Genomic DNA, 24,915 nt, shown 5'->3' with positions numbered 1-24,915 from the left:
TGAGGATCCCCGGATGGTATAGGAATACCGAAAAAAACTTTTCTGTTTTATCATGCATAAAATAAACAAAAATTTTGGTTTTGAACTAAAGAACCTTGAAAATGATTTACGATCAACCGTTAGAAAAATCGAAAAGTTAAATTGAAAGTTAATATATATATATATATATATATATATATGTGTGTGTATGTGTGTGTGTGTGTGTGTGTGTGTGTGTGTGTGTGTGTATGGTCCCATTTTTCACAATGATACATGAGACTCGCGGACATTAACGTAGTACATAGGTACAGTGCTAGTAAAAATGTTAGAACACCCCTGTTTTTAATGATAAATTATGATACACAGAAGATATAAATACGAAACTTTTAGATATAATATAAAGTGACGCTTAAAATTTTTTCTCTGATTTATCCCAAAACATTTAGAAAAAATGATTATTAGCGTTGTAAAAAGGTTAGGAAGACACCTTTGGTTTTTATTTTGTTTTAGAAGAACACAAAGTTGAAAAACCGATGTAAAATAATTGGATTGTGTAAAACATAAATTGTAAAATTTAAAAAGTGAGAATTTGTTTGTAAAATTTAGTATATAAAAATAAGGAAAGCAAATTAAAATTAATTTTGTGTGAAATAAGCACGGGGGAAAAGCTATGCTGACCGAGATTGAGAAAGGACCCATTTTTGCTTGTAAAAGTCAAAATTTTTTCGAATAAGATTTCTAAGGAAGAGATATTGTCAGAAGATTCTTTAACGATCTAGAATAATATGGAATGAGTTATCTCTTTTGCAAACCAAAAAAATTTAAAGCCAGAACACAACATCGCTTCATAAAAGCTGCCTCTAGTGGAAACTATTCCTGCAGAGATTTTTTCAATGAGTCAAACGTGCGTCTTATGAGCTGGCCAGCATGCTCCCCAGATTTAAACCCAATTGAGAATGTTTGTGGTGCTTAAGTAAAATCTGTGTATAAAAATAAAAAACAATTTTTTTTTGTAAATTTCATCAGCCTGGAAAAATTTTGATAAAAACTTGATAAAAAAATTATTTTATCAATGAAAAAAATGTATAAGAAATAAAAAGAAATGTTTCAATGAAAAAATATTAACAAATATATTTTACATGTTAAAGTTTTTACCTAATGCTAATAAATTTGATCTAATAGGCTTAAAAAATAACTTTTTTATTGTTGCTCAATCAACGGCGTCTTAACATCCTTACAATGCTAATAATCACTTTTTTCTAAATATTATGTGATAAAAGATTTCGAATAAAATGAAATAATGATAAAACATTTAAAACAATAATTTATATTATATCTGAAAGTTTCATAAATCTATCTTCTGTTGATCATAACTTACACTGAAAAAGCAGGGGTGTCCTAATCTTTTTACCAGCACTCTACTTACAATAAGTTAACATGTCCAAAAATGTAAACAATTTACGTACCAAATATGAATTCATTGGTGTTGACTGATGAATATTAAAATAAAACAAAACTGCAATTCATTGGTGTTGACTGATGAATATTACAATAAAACAAAACTGCAATTCATTGGTGTTGACTGATGAATATTACAATAAAACAAAAATGCAATAAATAATTATAGATTGGCAAAAGATCAGAATTAATAGAAATTTTAAGTAAAACAAATATATACCCCGAAAACAAAGTTTGTCGTCAGTAATATAAATCTAATCACGTCGATCGTCATCAGGAACGTTAAAATTTGTTCTTCTTCGTAATTCAAGCTATTTATGTCATATTTAGCCAAAGACACGCGGCCCGTTTCTGGTTGATCATCTTCGTTATTGTTCGTTTTATTTTGTGCGTTGTCGTTTAAACATGTACCATCTGTTTCACAATCCAAGTCAATCGTTGTCTCATCGTCTGGCTGTTCTATAAAAATTAATAATCTTAGTTTGCATTTATATGCTAGATATATTTTATCAGCAAACGTATAAATGTCGCTATGATTATTATTATTCTTATTCGCTTTTAAAATAATTCTTACATAACATGTAAGAAATATAAAGTTAAACAGTTAATATAAAGTTAATCAGGTTAGACAGTCCCAACCAAAGCAAACAATAAATATTTTATTATAATCACTAAGACTGTATAACTTTAAACATGAATGTCAGACAATCCACACGACAAGCGTAAAACCAACTAGCAAGCAGGCCACCCAACCTTCCAATAAAACCCAACACACAACAAAAATATGACAAAGTATAAAATTTAAATAACTAATTCTAATAATAAAAATTAAACGACAAATAATAAAAATAATCAATAAAATATAAAAAATTAGTCTGTTTGTTTTTCAATTAAATATTGTTTCAATTGTTTTTTATTATCAGCATGGCAGCAGACTTTTACATTATAAATGACAGTAATATAAATCTAATCACGTCGATCGTCATCAGGAACGTTAAAATTTGTTCTTCTTCGTATTCACAAATAAGCAGAAATATAGCAAGTCGTGGCTATGGGGATGACCACCTACGATCTCACGGTGCTAGAAGCCTTGCGCTCTTTTTATGAAACACTTGAATAGCATTTTATATTAACGTCAGGATAACAAAGAACACATCATATATTTGATATAATGGTAACAGGATCAAAAACAGGAGGCTGATGCATAGATGCATTTATTGATTGCTCGAGATATTAACATTATTAACTTTTTAGCCTCTTATAGTCTAGCGTTCAAAGGTCACAGAATGTCTCAAAGAAAATCACTATTATATAATTTAACTAAGCTATAACATTCAAAATAAAAAAATTACATTGATACAGCTGAACAAAAACTGTTTTTTTTTAATTTAATTTCTGATTTGATATGTCATTTTTTTTACATTAATGTATATATTTGGGACATTCATCTATCCATCCTTATATATCCACCTATCTATCTATCTATCCATCCATCCATCCATCCATCCATCCATCCATCCATCACATATCTATCTATCTATCTATTTAATGAAATGTAACGTAATGTGAAAAATAAGCGCAGGAATACCCCTCTATGTCTATATCTTTTGTTTATAAGAGATCTATCAAAAACCTTTGTTTCTTCTTACAATTGAAAAACATAGGCTGACTATTTCTAAATCCATCTAATGTTTTTCAAATGTATTGAGCGACGATGAGCTAACCACACCATTTTGGAGGCTGTTTTATGCACCCATCACTCTTTCCTTCTGTGAAACAAAACATCCTGATGTCATAGCGCGATTTGTGAATGACAAGCTTGTAGTTATAGCATTAAGTTTTATTAAACTGGCTCTATTCACGTATCCATCTATCCATTTATCTATATATCTATTCATCCATCCATCCATCCTCCCATCTAACCATAAGAAATTATAAAGTTAATGTAATAAAACAACGAAGTCCAGAGCCTCGTCTAAGAAATTTCCACTAGGTGACAAAGTTTTAAAAGTTTTGGAAATGATAACTATAGTATCAATTCTTTTCAAATCACGGGTGCCTAATAGATATTGCATCAACTTTCATGGAAGAATACAATTCTTCAATCTTGCGGTAAAAACAGATTACAAGCCTAAGGAATAAGCTAATTTGAACCAGGAATGTGCTAATGACAAAACGTCTAATTTAAATTGTCAATAAAAAATTGTTCATGATTTTGTTTATGTAAATGTTGATGCGTTAAAAATGCACATGCACTAACTCTTTTGTCAATTTGAAATAAGTGATATTTTTTTTATTAACGACACAGTATCAAAAAAAAACAATTGATGTTAAATTAGCTAATCACAAGTTATTTTCAGTGTTAAAAAACTTTTTTACAAATTCCCTGTTTCGGTAAAGTTCATCATCTGGTAGAGTCGATCGTCTCGTTTTTGAAGAAAGAAAATCAGCCACCACTGGCCGAGGATCAAAATTTGCGGTACCTATAGCATTTAAAGCAATGCATAATCGGTCATTCACAGTATTTCTCGACATAGATGATCGAAGGTCGCTTTTTAATTCTGTATGCCATGAAATTACCAGTTCCGTGATCATGCTGTGAGGGCAAGTTATAAAAAATGTTTGAACCAGCTTGTTTAAAAGAGACGACGGTGTTGTTTTTTGTAGCAATAAGTACAACTTGGCAGTATTGCTTTCATGCGGCTTAAAAGATGAAGCATCAAATGATGAATAGTAACCAACAGCATCATCTACAAATTCTGAAACATAATTATCACCAAAAATATCTGATACAATTTGCCGACCGGCTTTGATTATTGCTTCAGCATTTTCAGCATTGGCAACATCTATCATTGCCTTTACTTGTAAATCCTGATCGACATCCAACCTTCTCTCAAGGAAGTTTTTTGCACATGTGATTACCTCAAGACGCACTGCTTCAAAATTTCTATTGCGTGTTGTAACATACAAGTTTTTCACATTTCTCTGAAATTGATTATCATTTGCTTCAGTTTGCAAGTCCACTATTAATTTGTAACTTTCCTTCATATCCCCCAGGATATGGACTGTTTACTATCATGGAAAGACGCTGAAGTACGTGGTCGCGTTTTTGCATCAAATCAGCCAAGGTAACAAACGTGCGTTGAGCTTCTTTTTGTAAATAAGTGAACTGTCGCAAGATATCCAAAGCAACAGCACTCATGTTTAAGTTGAATGAAGTTTGGGACCAATCCTTCAGAAAACCTCTTGCTTTGTTTTTCATTATTTTCACCTTGTTGTACAACTGTTTCCAGTGAGCGTACATCATCTGATGATTAGACAGAACTGCAAGTACAACATTGGCAAGGTGTTCCGCAAAACGAACTTCATGATGCCGTGGAAAATGTTTAGCAGTCTCACCCAAACTTGCAGCAATTTCATGCAGGTTTTCTTGTCGGTAGCTTGATCCACGAAAATAAGTAGCGACATTTTTTACATCTGTTAACCAATGACGAAACTCCGGAACCACGTTTTCAACGCTTTCAAAAGCCAGGTCAGATTTGTGAGCTATGCACTAAAATGTCAACATGTTGTGCCCTAAATACTCAGACATCTTTACCCACAACCCTCCGTGACGTCCAGTATTTGAATTTTCCCCATCTGTCGTGAGACCCACCATCTTTGCTTTAATGACATCTTCAATTTCAAGATACTGGAAACGTTTCTGCAAAACATCGACCATCCCAATTACTCCTCTTAACTCACTGTGGCATTTGCCAAGAAAACTAGCTTTCATCTCAAAATTAGTGTAGTCCATGTATCGGGCAGTAACAAACAGACTGTCAGCGTTGTATTTATCAACAGATTTGTCAATTTGCAGGGCGACACAGTCTGCGATTTTCAATGCTTGAATAACTCTGCTCAATTCATGCTTGGACACAAATGATAATATCTCTCTGTACCGGTCAGGATTTCATTTAACCGTATTATCTATATACATTTCAAATTATAAATTTATGTGCCTTTGAATTTTGAACCGTTTTTTACGTTTGGTTTCGTTTACGTTACGCTTACGTGTGATTAGTCATTAGTGACGTTACCCGGCGAAATTATGAGAAATACTTTCAAATTTGTAAAAAAAATGCTATCAAAATATAATTTATTTAACAAAATATTTATTTAACAAAAAGAAAAAAGACTTCTCTATTCTTCAAATTTGAACCATTGTTGTTGTAATTATTTAAATCAGAAAATTTTATTAATTTTTAAATAGTACTCCGTCGTCTCGTCAAAGAAAGCAACCAAAGATATTTTATATATAAAGATTGAAAAAACATACAACGAATTAATTGATGTTGGTTGATACATCAGATTTATATGCTTATATATAAATGTATGAAGCCAGCTTTTATAATTTTGAAAATCAATTTTCTCGTAATTAAATTGTAATACAAAATTGCTGTCATCCAGTGGCACGAAATCAACATTACTGGGTGACAAAAAATCAACGCTGGGTAGCATTTTTGTCACCCAGTTACAATGTTACACGAGGCCCTGACGAAGTCATAAACAAAATATTTTTATTAATTTTTTGTATTTGCGTTCAAACAACATACAAAGCTTTTTTCATCAATCATTTGTTATCATCTGTGTTGGATACAAATTTTATTTTAAGTGTCTACCAACATAAGCTTTAAGTCTCTGTGGTACCGTGTGTCTTCACTAATTGACTTTAGTTAGTAGGGCACCAGTAGTGTTGGACTGCACATGCAATCGTCTATTCTTTATTTAAGTCACGCGGCGATTTGCTATTTAAGCTAAAGAACAACGGGGAAACTTTTTTTTACAACTTTTACGATCGAACTCATCGCTGTCTATTTGCATAGTCAAACACGTTTTCTATATTTTATTGTATCAATAATATATATTACAAACAATTTGCTTGTTGTTTCTTATATTGTAAGAAATCTTGCAACAAATTGGTGACCACGACGTGATGGCTTGCAAAACTACAACTTTGTAGTTGTTGAAGAATACAACAATGAGGGTTCCACTCAATTTGAACATGTCAGTTCCATGCACCGAAAGCATAGCTTACGTACTATAAAAACGCGCTTAAAAGCCGAGGCTTCAATGAAGAACAAGATTTCTACCACATTTAATTCGAAAGCTTACCGTAAAAAGCTATTGCTGACATCGAAATAGAAATGGCAACAACACAAACTTACGCCTTGTTGAAGCAAGTGCTAATACAACGTTTATCAACATCAGATGAAGCAAACTTGCGTTAATTGTTTCGAAACGTGGCCATTGAAGACAGGACTCAATCACAACTACTGAGATACATGCAAAGCATGACGGGGGCTCATAACACAAAAATAAACCAATTGTGGATGGACCAATTGCCATCCACAATACAAATGCATATGACAACCTCAATGGATGATAGCACTTCTCAGGTTAGCAACTATGACTGATCGTGTACATCAATACTTCAATCGCAGCAGCTCAACAATCACAACACACGATGCCGTAGGTATAGAAGAGTATGACAGTCCAGATGAGTGAAGTATGTGCAAAAAAAAAAGCGCAACCGTCAAATACAACAATAACAACCATGTATTTTCTTTTACCATAAGACATTCGGAAACATAGCAAAGTGCACAAGACCGTACAGCTACCGAACATCGTCAAAATCATCAAACTTTTATGCACCAATTCCAAACAACAAAAAACAAATAAACAAAAACTACGGCAGGCCACAACAAATAACAGCAAAAACAAAGAGCACTACATCAACATCCAACATGTTGCTTTTATTATGCCATCGATAATTCTATGGTTTTTGAGCGATAGAATTTTGCTTGAATTTTGTTTAAATTGTTTGATACTAATTTGACCTTATTTACGTTAAAAATTTAAGACATTTGTGTTAGACAGCTATTAAAAGAAAATTTTTAAGTTAGGTTAGGCGGGATAGTAGCGGGGTTGTTAGTATAGTGGTTTAGGCCTTTGTTAGGGTAGGGTAGATGCACGCTAGAGGCGCTGAGAAGTCGGTACTGCCATTCAGGCAGGATACGTGCCAGCAACTTTTTGTCACGTTTTTGTTCACAAATTTAATTTAATGTGGGTTTCAGTGTCTTGTTCGGTGCACTTGAGAATTTTTTAGTTAGTCATTAGGTTAGTGAGTTTAGTTGAGGTAGCTTATTTATTTATATACATTTCTTAAATACTTATATATATTTACTAGTAATTTATTATTAATTTTTTCTTTTTAATTTTGGAATTTTTGTGATTGGTAATAGTATTCTTAAATTTATAAATTTCTACCAATAGCATTGATTATTTAATGCATAATTTCTAAGTTGTAAAAAAATGGATTCTAGGGAAAAGTGTGCTGCTAAGTGCAGCTCAAAATCAGCTGTTAATATTAATAAAGATGGTTTAATGTGTTTCATTTGCAAAAAAGCTTATCATTTTAAATGTGCAGCAATGTCTGAAGATCTGGGTCTTAAGCTGGTTGAAATACCTGGTATGTTTTGGAGTTGTTCTGTATGTTTACCATCAATGGACAAGTTAATTAATATTAATTTTAAGGAGTTTCAGCAGGTGGTTTAGGAGGATCTATCAATTTTAAAAAAGGAAACTGTAGAGTTGAGGATTGAAGTGAATAATATTTTAAAGAAAGTTGAGAATTCTGAGCAAATGATTGCCAGTGCTCTTCATGAATCTGCCCCAGTGACGAGGATCAATGAAATAGAGCAAGAAATTAAAAAATCATTGTCAGGGCTGTTCAAGGATGAGATATCCAAGAACGTATCTGAGGTCACTGAGGATGTAAGAAGTGTTACAAAGACATTGAAAGAAACTCATGACCGTTTTTTGGCAAACAGAGACTAGGAGTATAGAGCTAAAAATATTATTATTTTTAGATTGGAGGAAAATGATAGTTCAGATACAAACATTAACAGAGATGCTGACAAGAACAAATTAATTGACATTTTCACAGCAATTGTTGGTACAAAATTTGATTTTGCTTTGATTGAAAAATTTTATAGATTAGGTAAGAAAGGGACTTTTTCTAGGCCAATATTATTGTCATTTAAGGATAGGATGACTAAGAATTTGATAATGGAGAATTTAAATAAATTAAATTTATTAGGAAATAACTATAAGGGCATAGGTATAGCTCATGATCTGACCAAAGATCAAAAGGCACAAGTAAAGAAACTGGTGGATGAGGCCAAGGAGAAAGAAAAGGTTGAATCGGGGGAATACATATACAGGGTAAGGGATATTCCAAGAAAGATGCGCATTGTAAAATTGTTGGCAAAAAGAGTATAGTTGACTTAAAATTACTATATTCTAACGTGGACTGTATGGTAAATAAACTTAACGAAATAAAGGCTCTGGTAAATTTATATGATTATGATATTATGCTCTTTATCAAAAAATCCAAAAAATTTGTTAGAGGATATCTTGTTTTCAGAGTTTGTAATTGATGGATATAACTTTATAACTGTCAACTTTATGAAAAAAGGATATAGAGGAGTCTGTTGTTATGTTAAGTCGTACCTGAGTTCTTGTACCATGGATCTTTCTGTTGGATTTAAAAAATATATTTGTGTTCAATTATCGGGATATACAGAAGACCTAAATTTTCTTTTGGTTTACAGAAGTCCTAACTCTGATCTCAATAACAATAGTAACTTACTTGTTCTATTGAAAAAGTTTTCGAAAATTAAGGGACAAAAAATTTACGTGGGTGATTTTAATTTACCTAATATTGACTGGGACTTAGTGTCAACACCAGGAGGTGTTAGGAGCATGGAATCTATGTTTTTGAATTGTGTGAGGGATCTGTATTTACATCAGCTGGTTTCTAAAGCTACTAGGTTTCGTACTTCACAAAAATCCAATATATTAGACTTGATTCTGGTTCATGACAAAGATGTGGTTGCCAACATCGATTATAACTCCCCAATTGGGAATAGTGATCATATTGTTTTGGTCTTCGTATTGAGACATACTTGGAATTTAGTTAGAAAACGTGCCAAGCAAAAATATAATTTTAACAAAGGTGAATATGATAAGATGAGAGTTTGTCAGAACTGAATTAAGTAAAGAAATGTGTGTATTTAAACAAGTTTATAATGTTGTGAAACTCAATGAAGCCTGCAGTTACTTCTGTACTGTACTGAACGATGCTACAAATAAATTTATCCCTTTAATTGATGTTGGGTGTCATAATAATGGATTTGCATTAAAATTTCCTAAAAACCTTATAAATCTGATTCAATATAAAAATAGATTATAGAAAAAATATGTCACTTCTAAAAGTTGTATAATCTTTAATGAATATAAAAAAATAAAAAATGATATTAAAAAAAATATTTTTCAATTTAATAATAATTTTATGATTAATTTTTCAAGAAAAATAAAAGACAATCCAAAAGTGTTTTGGCAGCACATTAATAAAGCCAGAAAAAGTAAAGTGGATATTGATGTCCTTCATAAGTTGGATGGTCAGGGCAAGGTTTTGAATGTTTATGATGACACTGAAAAGGTTAATCTATTTGGACAAAATTTTTATAGTGTATTCAATTTATCTGTGAATGATGTTAATGATACTAATATGGGTAGTAAGTATTGTACTTCATCGGTGGACTATATAACGGTTACAGCTAAGGAAGTTTTATCTAAACTTAAAAAAATTAATAAGTATAAATCAGCTGGGCCAGACAAATTATTCAACAGAGTATTATATGAATGTAGTAAAGAGATTGCACATTTTTATGTAGCTTATTTAATATGTCATTAAAGCTTTGTATGATACCTGATGAATGGAGACACAGTATAATAGTGCCAGTTTATAAAAAGGAGATGTCTGCAAAGTAACAAATTTTAGACCAATATCACTTTGTTGTGTTTGTTGTAAGGTGATGGAAACATTGGTCAAAGATAATCTTATGTCTCATTTTATTAGCAATAATTTATTTGATTTTAGACAGTTTGGGTTTATGCCACATAAATCAGCTGCGATGCAGTTGCTAAAAATGGTGGATGACTGGAGTGTTGCGATTGATGAAGGCAAGGAAATTAATGTGATTTATACAGACTTTAAGAAAGCATTCGATAAAGTTTCTCATCACAAGTTAATTAAAAAATTATACGAATATGGTGTGAATGGGATTGTGGTTGATTGGATTTCTGATTATCTTAGTGGTAGAACATTTGCAGTGTGTATGAATGGAAGTCTGTCTGATAATTTTAAAGTGATTAGTAGGGTTCCACAGGGCAGTGTGTTGGGATCAATTTTGTTTGTTATTTATGTGAATGATATTTTTTATTTATGTAAGAATGATTCTAATGTTGGAATGTATCTATATGCTGATGACGCTAAATTGTTCAAGTGTATCTCTTCTAATGATGATATGGAGGCTCTACAGGCATGTCTGGATGTTTTTTATGGGTGGTGTGTGAAATGGGAGCTTGGGGTGAATGTGGATAAATGTGTCGTTATGAATTATGGGCGTAGAGCATGTGGTAAGAGATTTTATACTATGAATGGTTTACTTCTTGAAAATGTGGAATTTGTTAAAGATTTGAGGGTGATATTTGAACCAGACATGAAATTTCATAAACACATTTATAATACAATTAATAAGTGTAATATAGCTCTAGGATTGATAAATAGACATTTTATGAAATTACCTAAACCCACTTTTTTAATCTTATATAAATCCCTTGTCAGGTCAAAGATAGAGTATGCTGCTTCGGTGTGGTCTTCCTGGTCTTTGAAAGTTATAGAAGATATTGAACGGATTCAGAAGAGGGCCACAAGAATGGTGAAAGATTGTATTGGACTCAATTATGAGCAGAGATTAAAACTCCTCGATCTTCCCACACTGAGGTATAGACGAATCAGAGGTGATCTTATCACAGTTTTCAACATAACTAGGAACAGCGTATTATCATCGTGTTATCCTGTGTTAAAAAAAACCTAACGATGATCGTACCAGGGGTCATCCGTTCAAGTTGTCTACTCATAGTTTTAACACGTATCATGGGAAATTTTGTTTTTCCAATAAGGTGGTTGAGTTATGGAACGGCTTGGATGCGGACATTGTGATGGCTAAAGATGTTGAAACATTTAACATGAAGTTGAATCGACATATGAATTCTACGGACATGATGTTCAACTGGAGATCCTTGCTTGGCACAATGTCATAGTTTATATATTTATATTATCTTTGACATCTTTGTGGATAATGTTGTGTGTGTGTGTGTGTGGGCTAATGCGTGATAGTGTGAGTGTGTGTATATATGTGTATGTATGTACATATATATATGTATACATAGACATTTATCATTAACAATCTGTATTTTCATCCAACTGTATTTTATTTTACTTCATTTATTTATTTTATTATTTTTAAAATACAATGGAAGCTTTTCATTTGCTGGAGGCATAGGAACGTCAGTTCGCGCCTCTCTATTCTCTGTTTATGTTATATTATGTTATAACATTTTAAAGCTTTTGTTTGTCAAGGGAGCTCAGAAAAGCATTATACCTTCAAAACAATGTTCTCGATGACCCAAATTCGACTACAGGCTGCAGGTCGCAAATGTCACCATCATCGACATATTTGGCCAACAACTCGTATCCATTGACCTTGGTCTACGACGTAAATTTCAATGGAGTTTTATTACTACTAACGTCACACAGGCAATATTGGGTGCCGACTTTTTGTCACACTTCGATATTTCAATCGACATGAAGAGACAACATTTTTGACAATGTCACTACTCTACAAGTTCAGGGATTGCCGAATGCTCAAATGTTGTCTGACAACAACATCAGCAAAATTATCGAAAAGTTTTCTAAACTTAGGATTTCAATAAATATCAACAACAAAAATCAACACAATGTACAACATCACATAGTAACTTTTGGACAACCTAGTCATACGGCCTTACGACAGTTGCATCCAGATAAGTTACGAGCGGTCAAAGACGAGTTCGAGCACATGCTCCAGCTTGAAATCATTAGACGTTCAAACAGCTTTTGGACATCAATACTTCTTATGGTGGCAAAATCATCAGGGGATTTGAGACCATGCCGAGACTACCATGCTCTCAATAACGTGACCACACATGATCGGTATCTGGTCTCACATATTCACGATATCGCTCACAGTCTAGAACAGGTGAGAGTGTTTACGAAGTTAGATCTTGTACGTGCTTACCATCAGATCCCTGTAACTGAGAAAGATATTTAAAAAACAGCAGTGACAACACCGTTTTGTTAATTTAAATTTATGAAAATGCTGCACAGATTTTCCAAAGATTTATAAATTGTGTTTTGAAAAAATAACCTTTTTTCTACGCATACATTGATGACATACTGATAACCAGCAAAGCCGTCGAAAAACACAGAGGCCATGTGGAACTAGTTCTTCAACGACCGCACGACAACAAACTACTATCAATCCTGCAAAATGTGAATAGGCGAAATCATTCACAACATTTCTTGGACATCAACTCGACAGTGAAGGCATTGGACCCTTCGATAACAATTTTAAGCAATCATCGATCGGTTTTGCTGAAACAACAACCGACAAATAACTACGCCGATTTATTGGAATGAACAATTTCTACCGTAGGTTCATTCCTAAAGGCTCAACGATATTGTTACCTTTCACTGACCCTAAAACTCAACGATGTTCAGAAAGAGTTTTAGAGAGGCCAAACAAGCATTGCAATCAGCAACCAAGTTGTGGTATGTTCAAAAGAAAGGTAGATTTAAACTTTTTACAAATGTTACAGATGTTGCTGCAGAAGCTGTGCTACAAAAAAAAAGTAACGGGATTGCAAGACCTATTGCTTTCTACTCACAAAAATTTAATCCAGCACAGACCCGCTACAGCACATATACTCGAGAGCTACTGACAATGTATTCAGCCGTTCGTCATTTTCAACATTTCCTCAAGGGTCAATTTCAATTCCAATCGACTAACGCCAAAAAATTAGACATCTCGATTACATTTCACAGTTCACAAAAGACATTCGAAACGTAAAAAAGTAGACAACGTTGTGCCTAGTGCGTTATCGCGCACAATAACGTGAAAAGCAATAGATCTCGACCAAATGTAAAAGCACGAGATAATAACGCAACACTCCTCGACAACAAAGATTTACTGTAAATCAGCATAATCCCGGTTAACAACTCCAAAAATAGTGTCATCTTTGACACTTCATTAGGCATTCCTCGTCCATTGGTTCCAACAAGCATGCGAAAAGCAGTTTTTCAAAATTTCCACTCTTTGTGTTCACAAGCAGCATCAAAGTTAATTAAAATCAAGTACGTTTGGCCTCATATTGATAAAGACATCCGAAATTAGTGCAGAGTGTTTTCAGACAACGCTGCAAGGTACATCACCTTACTACGTCATTTCCAAGGAATTTACTCCACCTAGCAGCAGGTTTCAACATGTCCACATCGATTAAGTCGTACAAATGTCATTGAATGGACACACACGTTTTAACGTGTCGACCATTTCCCCAGATGGCCAGTACCAATCCCAATCAGAAATACTTTTACTGAAACAATAGTAGATAAACTATTTACAAGCTGGATTCTATTGTGTAGCGTGCCAGAAACAACGAAGTGAAGTAGCCAATTCACACCATTAGTTTTCAAAAGATTCACCCAGTTACTAAACATTAGACATTATCACACCACCCCCTACCATCCAGCAGCCAACGGTATTGTGGAACAATTGTACAGACAACTTAAGACCTCGCCTGTTTATGGTTTAGACAAATGAACCGAGGTATTGCCAGTGACACTGATATATGAATTTACATGTTCCATTAACGGCTGTGAACGTTAGAATGTTTCATATATCGGAGTAATTGCAACCAAACAACTGACCAGGCACAAAAGGGAAGGTTCTATAAAAACACACATAGAACACACATAAAATATTGAAACTACAAGAGAAATCCTGGACAACAGCATCAAAATAATATATTGTAATTCCTAACATAAAGCCCTTGATAAACAAACAACAAAAGATTTCAACAATACTCCCGACAAGAAGGACAAAAATAAAATATACCAACAACACCAATGGTACCGATGAAAACACTTAAAAAAGTAACATCGACCAAAGTGCAAGTATTAAAGAGCAAAAAATGATACCATTGAAATTGGCACATAAAACATAACGCCGCCGAAGTATTAAAACATAACACCGAAGCAATAGAACAACACCAAAGTAATTAGTCCGAAACAAGAAACCAAATCAATTAGTAAAGAAGAGAGTAAAATAACAATAAATGCAAATCACAATAAATGAGTCACTTATAGCAATAAATGCAAATCAAAAGAACAAAGGCCTGGGTTATACAAATTATGGCGTGATGGCTCAATAGGGCGGCGTAATGGCTCAATGGTTAAAGGCGCCTGGTCTTGCTGTTATAGTGACTGGGTTCGAATACAAAGAGATCCCCGCCTATCATATGCAATGTGTATGATGGATGTTTTTCACGCGTATCCATATACGCTGTGTGTGTTTGTCGTTTGAAGCAAGCGCAATAGATAGTAACTTTTAATTCTCTGTGGATAATGTAACAAGTACTAATTCTCTATCAAAAACAGTGCTAAAGATGATTGAAAAATCGAAATAGGTCCTATACACTCGTAAATGAATTGGAAAACTGTATATTATTATAACTTTAATAAAACAGATAATGTCGACAAGAATTTTGTTAGAAATATTGAGAAATGTGATAAAAAACTATCCAACACTAGAAATTTGGTAGATCTCATAAATTACTGCAATATTTATTGTCTTTTACCAGTATGTGTATATTTATATATATATATATATATATATATATATATATATATATATATATATATATATACTGATAAGTCTCGTGAGAGACGAAACGTACGCCTGGCCTATGGCAGATAATGGTTTACCAATAATACTTTTTGCGACTGAATGGGTTCTTAAACCTTGTAACAACGTGATGTTGTTCTTACCTATTGGTCGCGACACCTCAATTTGAGTTTCTTGGTTACAATAACTGAGTTGTGTTATCTTAAACCTTATTCGGCAGGCTACTGATGAGTCTCGTGAGAGACGAAACGTACGTCTGGCCTATGGCAGATAATGGTTTACCAATATTATATATATATATATATATATATATATATATATATATATATATATATATATGTATGTAGGTAAAATTATAATCTTTTCATGCACATGCCTCCGTCCTCCCGAAAATAAAATACAGAAACCCTACATACAATACAATATGCAACGTTAAAAATAAGTAATTCAACAATTCTAACCAAATATGACACGCAATTTCTTAAATCGATTTACTATGTGTCTGCAAGAGTTTGTGTTTGCTAAATTTGAATTCAAATCAGTCATTTCCTCACAGTTAGATGAATTTTCTTCTAATAAATCCTCTTGATGTGGCTTGACTTGTGATAAACTCCACTTTACCATTTCATTTGAATTGCCTTTGTTATTACTAAAATTAATAGCATAGAATTTTATGTCATCATCATGTTTCTGAACAAAGTTCTTTAAGAAGTTTTCATATAATGCTGATGAAATAATAAATAAATAAAACGTTTATTTTCGGTTAAAGACGTAAATATTACGTATCTACGTTAATTACTCTTTGGTAAAAATATTCATATTCAAACATTTTCAAACCTTTTGTTACATGTTTTATAAATAGTTTCCTATAAAAATAGACTATACTAATTCTGTTTCGCATAAAAATTCAAAATTTGTTTTTTATTGGGCTGTTCATCGACCTTAATTGTGGTTTCTTCATTATTCGCTTTTCAATAACATTTTAAAATTCTGTAATGTTAATTATACGTTTATAGAACATAAGATTTTAACCAATTTAACATAACTTTACACTTAAATTATTGAAAACTGCAAATGCATGCAATTTTATGCTTGAAAAATCATTATCATGGACCCAAATTTGTATTGTTTTTCATTATTTTGTCGTCATGATTATTGTTATAATTGTTGTAATAGCACTATAGAATTAATTTCTATTATTATTAACGTGATTCTTTAATTCTATGTTTTCATTACTATTTAATTGTTAAAATCAAATAGCTTTGAAATGCGCGATTGTAAAGTTGCTGTATTAAGCATACCATGAACTGTAAAGTTGGCATTCAAATAAACGTTTGGGGGCATGATGTCGGAACAACATTAAATTGCACCCCAAATAAAACTTTAACCCGTTGTAAAAAATAAAAAAATATCCCCCCAAAAATCGCCTTAAAACGGCCTTTAAACGACATTTGTTCTCAGGCGTTTACGGTAGAAAGAGCCTTTTTGATGAGGAGACACCTATTGTCATCAATTTTTTGCCATTTATCAAAAATTTTCATGTAAAACCCCTAATAAATTTTCAAAAAAAACCGTGTCGGAACATTAAAAATTTTTTTAAACGTGAAAATTTAATCCCAAAAACTCACATAAATTTAAAAAAAATAAGACGTTAACTCGTCGTCCTTCGTCGGAAAACGTTTTAAAAATCCCAAAATTTTTAAATTTTGTCCGTATAAACCCTAATAAATTTTCAAAAATTGCCCTAACCATTTTGGGGGCATGTTGTCGGAACAACATTAAATTTTACTTCTAACATCAATTATATCATACTCGGATTTCTCTATGATCGTACTAGGACTAATCAGATTTTTAACTGCTGGGTACTCATTATACATTTATACCATAATTAATCATGCTAATACAAATAAATCTATTAATACCTATTAATTTACCCTATAGTAAACATCAAAGATTACCTTCTTTTAACTTTACACTTATTCCCAGTATTACTGTTGATTTCCAAACCGGAATTAATCCTATAAAAGATGTAGTTGAAAAACAACATTAGATTGCAGATTTAAGAGTATACTAATGAATATTTAATGCCACTAACTTACACTTAGATGAAAAATTAAATTGTTTAAACTTGACTAACAAACAACATCTCATCAATCAAATATAAAGAAATAAGATTAAAAACAACAACCAAATAAATTAAGTACTGTAAAGGAACCACTAAATTTACAAAGTAGTAAATAACGGACCTCGTGCATAATGGGTTTACAAGCCACACTATAAAATAAGGTCCCGAATTCTTTATGAGCTGAAAATAACTTGTTATGAACTAATAAATAAGTGTTTCATTACTTTTTAAAAAGTTATTTTCAGAGGCATAACCAATCGCATACGAATATAGCTGGTTTCTACTAAAAACTATAAATTAGGACATATAAAATAGAATGTAAAATAATAAAAGACAAATTTTATTATTAAATCAATTAATACAATAAATGTAACAATTAACGGGCCTAATAACAGCCATCTTATACTACTTTATCGTAAAATACTAATTTTAATAGCTAATAATAAAAAGATACAAATAGGTAGATATGCAATAAAACTAAATATTACTAGTATTATATAAAATATATAGAAGGAACTCGGCAAATATTATTTCGATTGTTTAACAAAAACATTTTTTTTAGAACCCATTAAAAGTATACCCTGGCCAATGAAATTTTAATGGCCGCGGTATCCTAACCGTGCAAAGTTAACATAACAACTTGTTTATTAATTGTAAACTAGAATGAAGGAGTAAACAAAATAAATACTGTGTCCAATATACAAATAAAATCTATCCTTTAAGTGAAAAGACTTAAATAAAATTGAATTGAAAGACAAGAAGACCCTATAGAGCTTTATTGTAACTATAAGCTTATCATACTAAAATTCGGTTGGGGCGACCTAGGAATATTAAACATCCTAAAATTTATAAGATTAATACATCTTTTCTCTGATCCAATATTTGATCACTAGATTAAGTTTCCTTAGGAATAACAGGCTAATAATTTTTTAGAGTTTTTATCAACAAAATTGTTTGGTAACTCGATGTTGGCTTAAGTAGTCATGAATGGGGGTTTGTTCAACCTGCAGCGATCACCAAATACATCAGTAAACTAATCATCAACTTCAACTCTAAAACTTTCACTAACAGTAAGCATGGAAGCAAAGCCATGTGGGAACAATTCAACAAGATTAGAGGCTCTGAGAAATCACTCAATACATCAACCGTACAGCATATTGATGCCAACACACTCAACACCCACTTTGCTTCCATTTCAACCGACCCGTCCTACAAAATTCCACCAACAAAAGCAACAACAATCAATAGTCATCAACATCATCAATTTACCCCATACTCCGTCCTGCACATGCTAACGAAGGCTTGCCCATCCGGTACAGGTCAAGACAATCTACCAGCATGGTTTCTACAAATCATCGCTTTATTCATCACCTTTTGTTCACTCTACAATCACTGCTTAATACACTCATTCATCCCATCACAATGGAAATCCAGCACAATTCATCCAATTCTTAAAACAAAATACCCATCATCACCAATAGATTATCGCCCAATATCTATCACCCCCATACTCTCACGCATTCTATAAAAATTCATCGTTAGGTCATTCATCTATCCATGTTTCAACCATCCATCAATCAAACCACTATTACAAGATCAGTTTGCATTTCGCCCTACAGGTTCATCTACATCCGCCATCATCTCTCTTACTTCCACAATAACATCTTTCCTTAAAAATAATAATTATGTTCATCTTATTGCCCTCGACTTCTCTAAAGCTTTTGACACTCTCAATCACTTCTCACTTTCAAATAAGTTAGCTTCTCTTCCACTACCTGACAACATTTACAATATCATAATTAATTTCCTATCTAATAGGAGTCATTCTACTCTTTTTAGCTTTACTCTTTCATCTACTTTACCTATTAACTCTAGCGTAGTTCAAGGTTCTGTCCTTGGTACATCCACCTTTATCATTAACCCTTCTACTCTCAAAACTTTCCATAGCTCAAATCAAATCATCAAATACGCTGACGACACCTACCTTATCATCCCATCATCTAACTCAAACACCATCCAATCAGAACTCGACTCATTAACCACATGGTCAAAACGATGCAACCTTTCACTTAATCTCAATAAATCATTCGAACTCATCATTCACAATAGCCGTAAAAAAATAACATTACCTCCTGAACACCCATCAATCACTGATCACTCGCACAAATCAACTAAAAATATTAGGCATCACATTCACCTCCACACTCAATATAGCACCTCATATCAATTACATCATCACAAAAGGCTTTCAAACATTTCACGCACTCAAAACACTCCGTTCACATGGTCTCAGAGGCGTCAAATTATTCGACATCACCGAATCACTCATCATCTCACGCATCAAATATGCAGCTCCCTCCTGGTCTGGTTTTGCCACGCAACAACAACTTCAGCAGCTACAATCTCTCATCAAAAAACTAATTCGCTTCAACTATCTACCTGCATCATATCCTACCCACCTACCGTCACTCAGATATTCAACACACTCAATTCAAGGCTGTTCAAGAAAATAGAAAATAACAACAACCACGTCATCCATCCTCTGCTACCACCAATCAAAACTACAACACACAACCTTCGTCAGCGCAAACATAAATATCAAGTCGTCGCCCCAATCTACATATCAGGAAGAAACTTTCATCACAAGACACCTCAAACATATTAATACTAACTAAAACTTTATCATTACAGCGAACTAGTTTTTATTTATCGATCACCTCACTAACTCACCACCAAACATATAAATACTCATTAGAACTTTATCATTCACAGATTTCACTAAGTCATCATTTAGTCTATTAATTTGCCGTTACTTCATTTTATATTCCATTGTCAATTACTTTTATTTTATTTTTTTATTATTATTATTTATTTTATTCTAACTAATTTCATTTTTTATGTTTTAACATTTTTCTTTCTCACTTTTTGTATTTATATACTTACTTATATGTTTTATTTTGTTCTACAGCTTTGCATGTTGTTACAGTTTCTGCGTCTGTCAGATCCTGATTTTTAAAGAATAATAAAAAAATAATAGAATAGTATCATGATTGATATGTTAGTCCGCAGATATGAGAAACTAGGAATCATGTGTCTAATAGATGAATAGGCAAGAATTGTTTTTGCATCAGTTTGATTTAAGCCTACTACACCACCAATTATGATCCTAAATAATAAGAATACAATTAATTCAATATAACCGCTTTTTACGTTATTAATTATAATTATTGCTGGAGCAACTTTTGTCATGTTGATAGAATTATGGCTCCTGCTCAGTCACAGCATTGAAGAACTGATGGAAATTAGTAATATGATGGGAATATCCCTATTTTAGTTATTAATGCAAATGATAAAATTATGCAGTATATATTTATTGACCCATAATTATTATATATTAAAAACCCAGAAAATAGTATCATAGATGAAGCAAATGCTTGAACTACAGGATACTTACATATTGCTTCCGTATTTTTTTGTTTGGTAGATTTTGTTATAAATGGGATAAATCTCAGTATATTGATTTCTAGCCCGATTCATGTGCAAAATCAATTTGTTCTTGATACCGCTATGATTGTGCTAATAATTATGATTACAGCTGATAAGCGTATTGTTGGGGTTAGTGAGCGGATAAAAGAAATAATCATAATGGATTGATGGAATTTAACCACTTTAAAAAGTTAGAAGCTTTTTATTGTACTTAAATCCCTAAGATAGTCAATTAATTGAACCCTCGTTTCATTCATGGATTAGCCCAAGTTGGAGAATTAATAGGAATAGTAGAAAAATTATAATGTGTTGAAATGATAGTGATGTTGCTATCAGGATTGGAAACGGTATTAATATTACTACTTCAATGTCAAAGACAATAAAGATAATGGCTAATAAGAAAAAGCGTGTTGAGAATGGAAGGCGGCCAACTTATTATAGTTTAGAAGTAATTTTGTTTATTCTTATTATAGGCTTATTTGGGTCCTTTCGTACTACAAATGAATTTATATTTTATTGAAGATAGAATCTAACCTGACTCACGCTGGTCTGAACTCAGCTCATGTAACGATTTACAGGTTGAACAAACCCTCATTCATGACTTCTGCGTCATGGTGGTTTAAGGAACCAACATCGAGGTGCCAAACAATTTTGTTGATAAAAACTCTAAAAATTATTAGCCTGTTATTCCTAAGGTAACTTAATCTAGTGATCAAATATTGGATCAGAGAAAAAATGTATTAATCTTATAAATTTTAGGATGTTTAATATTCCTAGGTCGCACCAACCGAATTTTAGTATAATTAGCTTATAGTTACAATAAAGCCCTATAGGGTCTTCTTGTCTTCCAATTTTATTTAAATTTCTTCACTTAAAGGATAGATTTTATTTTTTTTATTTTTATTTATTTCTTATTCAGTATTTATTTCTTTTATCCCTTCATTCTAGTTTACAATTAATAAACAAGTTATTATGCTACCTTTGCACGGTTAGTATACCGCGGCCATTAAAATTTCATTGTCCATTACACCACCAATCAATGGGATTCTTATAATAATACATGAGACCCTTATTCTTATTCATGGGAATATTCTAGATATTCGATATAGGCCAAATCCATCTAGTTTAAGTAGAATGGCTGCCATAATCATAGATCCAGCAACTGGTGCTTCAACATGGGCTTTTGACAGTCAAAGATGGGTTAAGTATATTGGAAGTTTTACTAAAAATCCTATAATTGTTATAGAATGGGTAGATTAGCTGGCTATGTATTATAAAATTTGATCTATTAGAATAATAGGTAATTATAAGTAAGCATACAAGTATTGGTAGTGAAGCCAGAACTGTGTATATAATTAGGAGTCCTAGCTTGTAGTCGTTCTGGTTGATACCCTCACTTTATAATTAAAATTGCTGTTGGGATTAACGAAGCTTCAAATCACATATAAAAATATAAGATTTTGGAGGAAGAGAAACATAAAAATAAGATAAAATTTAACACTATAATAATAATAATGAAGTATTCGCCTCTATTTATGTTTGGTTAATTTTGTATCTTGCTAAAATTATTATAGCTGAGATTCAAATTGTTAAAATAATTTATTTGCCATTATTAGTCTAGAGACTATAAATACATTATAATAGGACATATTTAGTTATATATAACATGAAATTACTATAAGGTTAAAAATTAATAATGATCAGTATTTATAATATTTAAATATTGCTAATATAGTTAATAGTGGTAATATAATCGCAAGCATTTTTTTAGGAAAATATTTCTGACTGTATCGTTTCCATATAGACGTACTATGGAAACTAGTAATGTTTACCCTAACCTAGCTTCATATGCCCCTAGGGTTAGTATGACTACCCTGAGTAATGGTACTGGTGTATTAAATAAAGTTATGAAAAAGACAGGTAAAGCAATATTCTAAGGGTTAGCACTTTTAAGCATAGTAAAATATGAAAAAAATGAGTTTTGAATATAATTAGGTTAGTTATTGCAATAATTGGTAGCAGCAGTATAATTAATATTTGATAGGTCATAGAACTAGGGTATAACCTTTCTTTGATTTACAAGAGCAATGCTATATAAGCTTCTAGTTCTTCAGATAACATGAGCAATGATTTTTAGCCCCCAAAGCCAATATTTTTAAATTAAATTATTATCTGATATGATATATAATATATTTTTAACATGAAAAGCTAATGTGCTGTTTACACCACATATAATATTTAGAAGGTTTCCCTATTTTAATATCTTCAATATTATGATTTATTTAATCTATCTAAATAAAAAATTATATAAGCTACAATGGCAAAAGATGAAAAAGATAGTGTAATATAGTTTAAGAGGTTTGAGCTGTTGAAGCTTATTAAAATATTTGAGCTTGCCCTAATTTCTTTATGAAGTCCTAATCTTTCAAGATACTCTAATCATGACTGATCTACAAGTTCTAGGTAGAGTTTTGAAACTTTTATATAGTGACCCATTATAAATTGAGTGGATACTGGTGTTAAATAACACATATAGTATAGTTTAATAAATTATCTTCTTATTATTAAATGCTCAAAATCGAGCTAGAATTACCCCAAATAGGACTATAATTAGTGGTATTTTTAACATAATTTAATTTTAAAGCTGTAATTCCTAGAGATAGGTATAATAGTATTAAGGTTATTGTACTATTAATGCTTGTCATAGATATTTCAATAATTATATCTTTAGTATAAAATGCTGATAGAAACGGAAATCCACTTATGGCTGGTTTGATACTATAATACATGAGGATGTTAATGGTATTTGATTAACTAGGTTTCCTATTCATCGTAGGTCTTGTCTATGTATATGATTTTGAATTAATAATCCGGCACAAATAAATAGTAATGCTTTAAACATAGCATGTACAACCATATGAAAAATATGCTAGCATTGGTAAGTTTAAACCAAGTGCTGTTATCATTAACCCTAATTGTCTTAATGTAGACAAAGCAATAATTTTTTTCATGTCACATTCAGTTGTAGCTGATAGCCCTGCCATAGGTATAGTTATTATTGCCACATATAGTAGAGAATTATTAAATCATGTTTATGTAGAGCTTGATAGAAATGGGTAAAATCGAATTAATAAAAATACCCCACCAGTTACCAATGTTGATGAATGGACCAGAGCAGATACTGGTGTAGGTGCAGCTATAGCTGCAGGTAATAACCTACTAAATGGTATTTGCGCTCTCTTTGTTAGTGCTGCAGTAGTAATTATTAATACTTGTATTCAAAAGTAATCATCAAATATTCACATAGATATTACATTTCAGTGGCCTTGATTTAGTGTCATACCAAATGATAGAAGGATTATTACATCCAGGGGCGTCATTTCAGATCTTGGTTGGGGGGGCGAACTTATGTGGTCTATGACTTAGCATGTAACACACACACACACACACACATATATATATATATATATATATATATATATATATATATATATATATATATATATATAGATATATTATTAATAAAGATCACGGCGTTTCTTACAGTACTCAATCTATATGATAGTTTCTCGATTCTTCGAATAATTCTCCGATCTACTAAACTTAACTTGTTAATGCTATTAACAAAATTCCTATTTACAGAAGATGCCATTATCTACATGTATGCATATAGTACTATTTCCACTACCTTGTCTCGTCAGTGCAACATTATAATAAATTATACATTTTTAAAGTTTTTAAAATTTCAAAATTTTTAAAGTTTTAAAATTACTAAATTATATATCCTATATATATCCTTTTTACAAAGAATTTAAAATTAACACTTATAATTTAAAACAGAACATGAATTATTGTAGGAACAAATGAAATAAATTGTATAGCGCTTGACATTTAAAAATTCAAAAAGCACAATATTTTGTATATATAATTATAATAGATTATATAATTTTATATAATTATTTTATAGTGTTTGCA

The 24,915-nt window shown here is 31.8% G+C and overlaps 4 protein-coding genes across 4 annotated transcripts; 3 read left to right on the top strand and 1 right to left on the bottom strand.

Annotated features, from left to right (window-relative positions):
• Positions 1-3,780: 3,780 nt before the first annotated feature.
• HELRODRAFT_160109 (hypothetical protein) lies at positions 3,781-5,504 on the bottom strand (the record flags this gene model as incomplete). The annotated part of the gene is made up of 4 exons (XM_009017123.1): positions 3,781-4,384; positions 4,476-4,990; positions 5,093-5,372; positions 5,491-5,504. 4 exons carry the CDS (start codon positions 5,502-5,504, stop codon positions 3,781-3,783), a joined length of 1,413 nt encoding a protein of 470 aa, XP_009015371.1.
• A 2,287-nt stretch (positions 5,505-7,791) lies between these two features.
• On the top strand, positions 7,792-8,760 carry HELRODRAFT_160108 (hypothetical protein; the record flags this gene model as incomplete). Its single annotated transcript, XM_009017122.1, has 3 exons — positions 7,792-8,025; positions 8,101-8,253; positions 8,593-8,760. 3 exons carry the CDS (start codon positions 7,792-7,794, stop codon positions 8,758-8,760), a joined length of 555 nt encoding a protein of 184 aa, XP_009015370.1.
• Positions 8,761-9,006: 246 nt separating this feature from the next.
• Positions 9,007-9,531, top strand: HELRODRAFT_160107 (hypothetical protein; the record flags this gene model as incomplete). The annotated part of the gene is made up of 1 exon (XM_009017121.1): positions 9,007-9,531. The coding sequence occupies one exon, from the start codon at positions 9,007-9,009 to the stop codon at positions 9,529-9,531; it is 525 nt and encodes a 174-aa protein (XP_009015369.1).
• A 9,013-nt stretch (positions 9,532-18,544) lies between these two features.
• HELRODRAFT_160105 (hypothetical protein) lies at positions 18,545-19,967 on the top strand (the record flags this gene model as incomplete). Its single annotated transcript, XM_009017120.1, has 2 exons — positions 18,545-18,773; positions 19,699-19,967. 2 exons carry the CDS (start codon positions 18,545-18,547, stop codon positions 19,965-19,967), a joined length of 498 nt encoding a protein of 165 aa, XP_009015368.1.
• Positions 19,968-24,915: the final 4,948 nt, after the last annotated feature.

The sequence above is a fragment of the Helobdella robusta genome, assembly GCF_000326865.2.
Source record: "Helobdella robusta unplaced genomic scaffold HELROscaffold_2, whole genome shotgun sequence".
In the NCBI taxonomy this organism is placed as follows: Eukaryota; Metazoa; Annelida; class Clitellata; order Rhynchobdellida; family Glossiphoniidae; genus Helobdella; species Helobdella robusta.
This window is presented reverse-complemented; position numbering and strand designations above follow the sequence as displayed.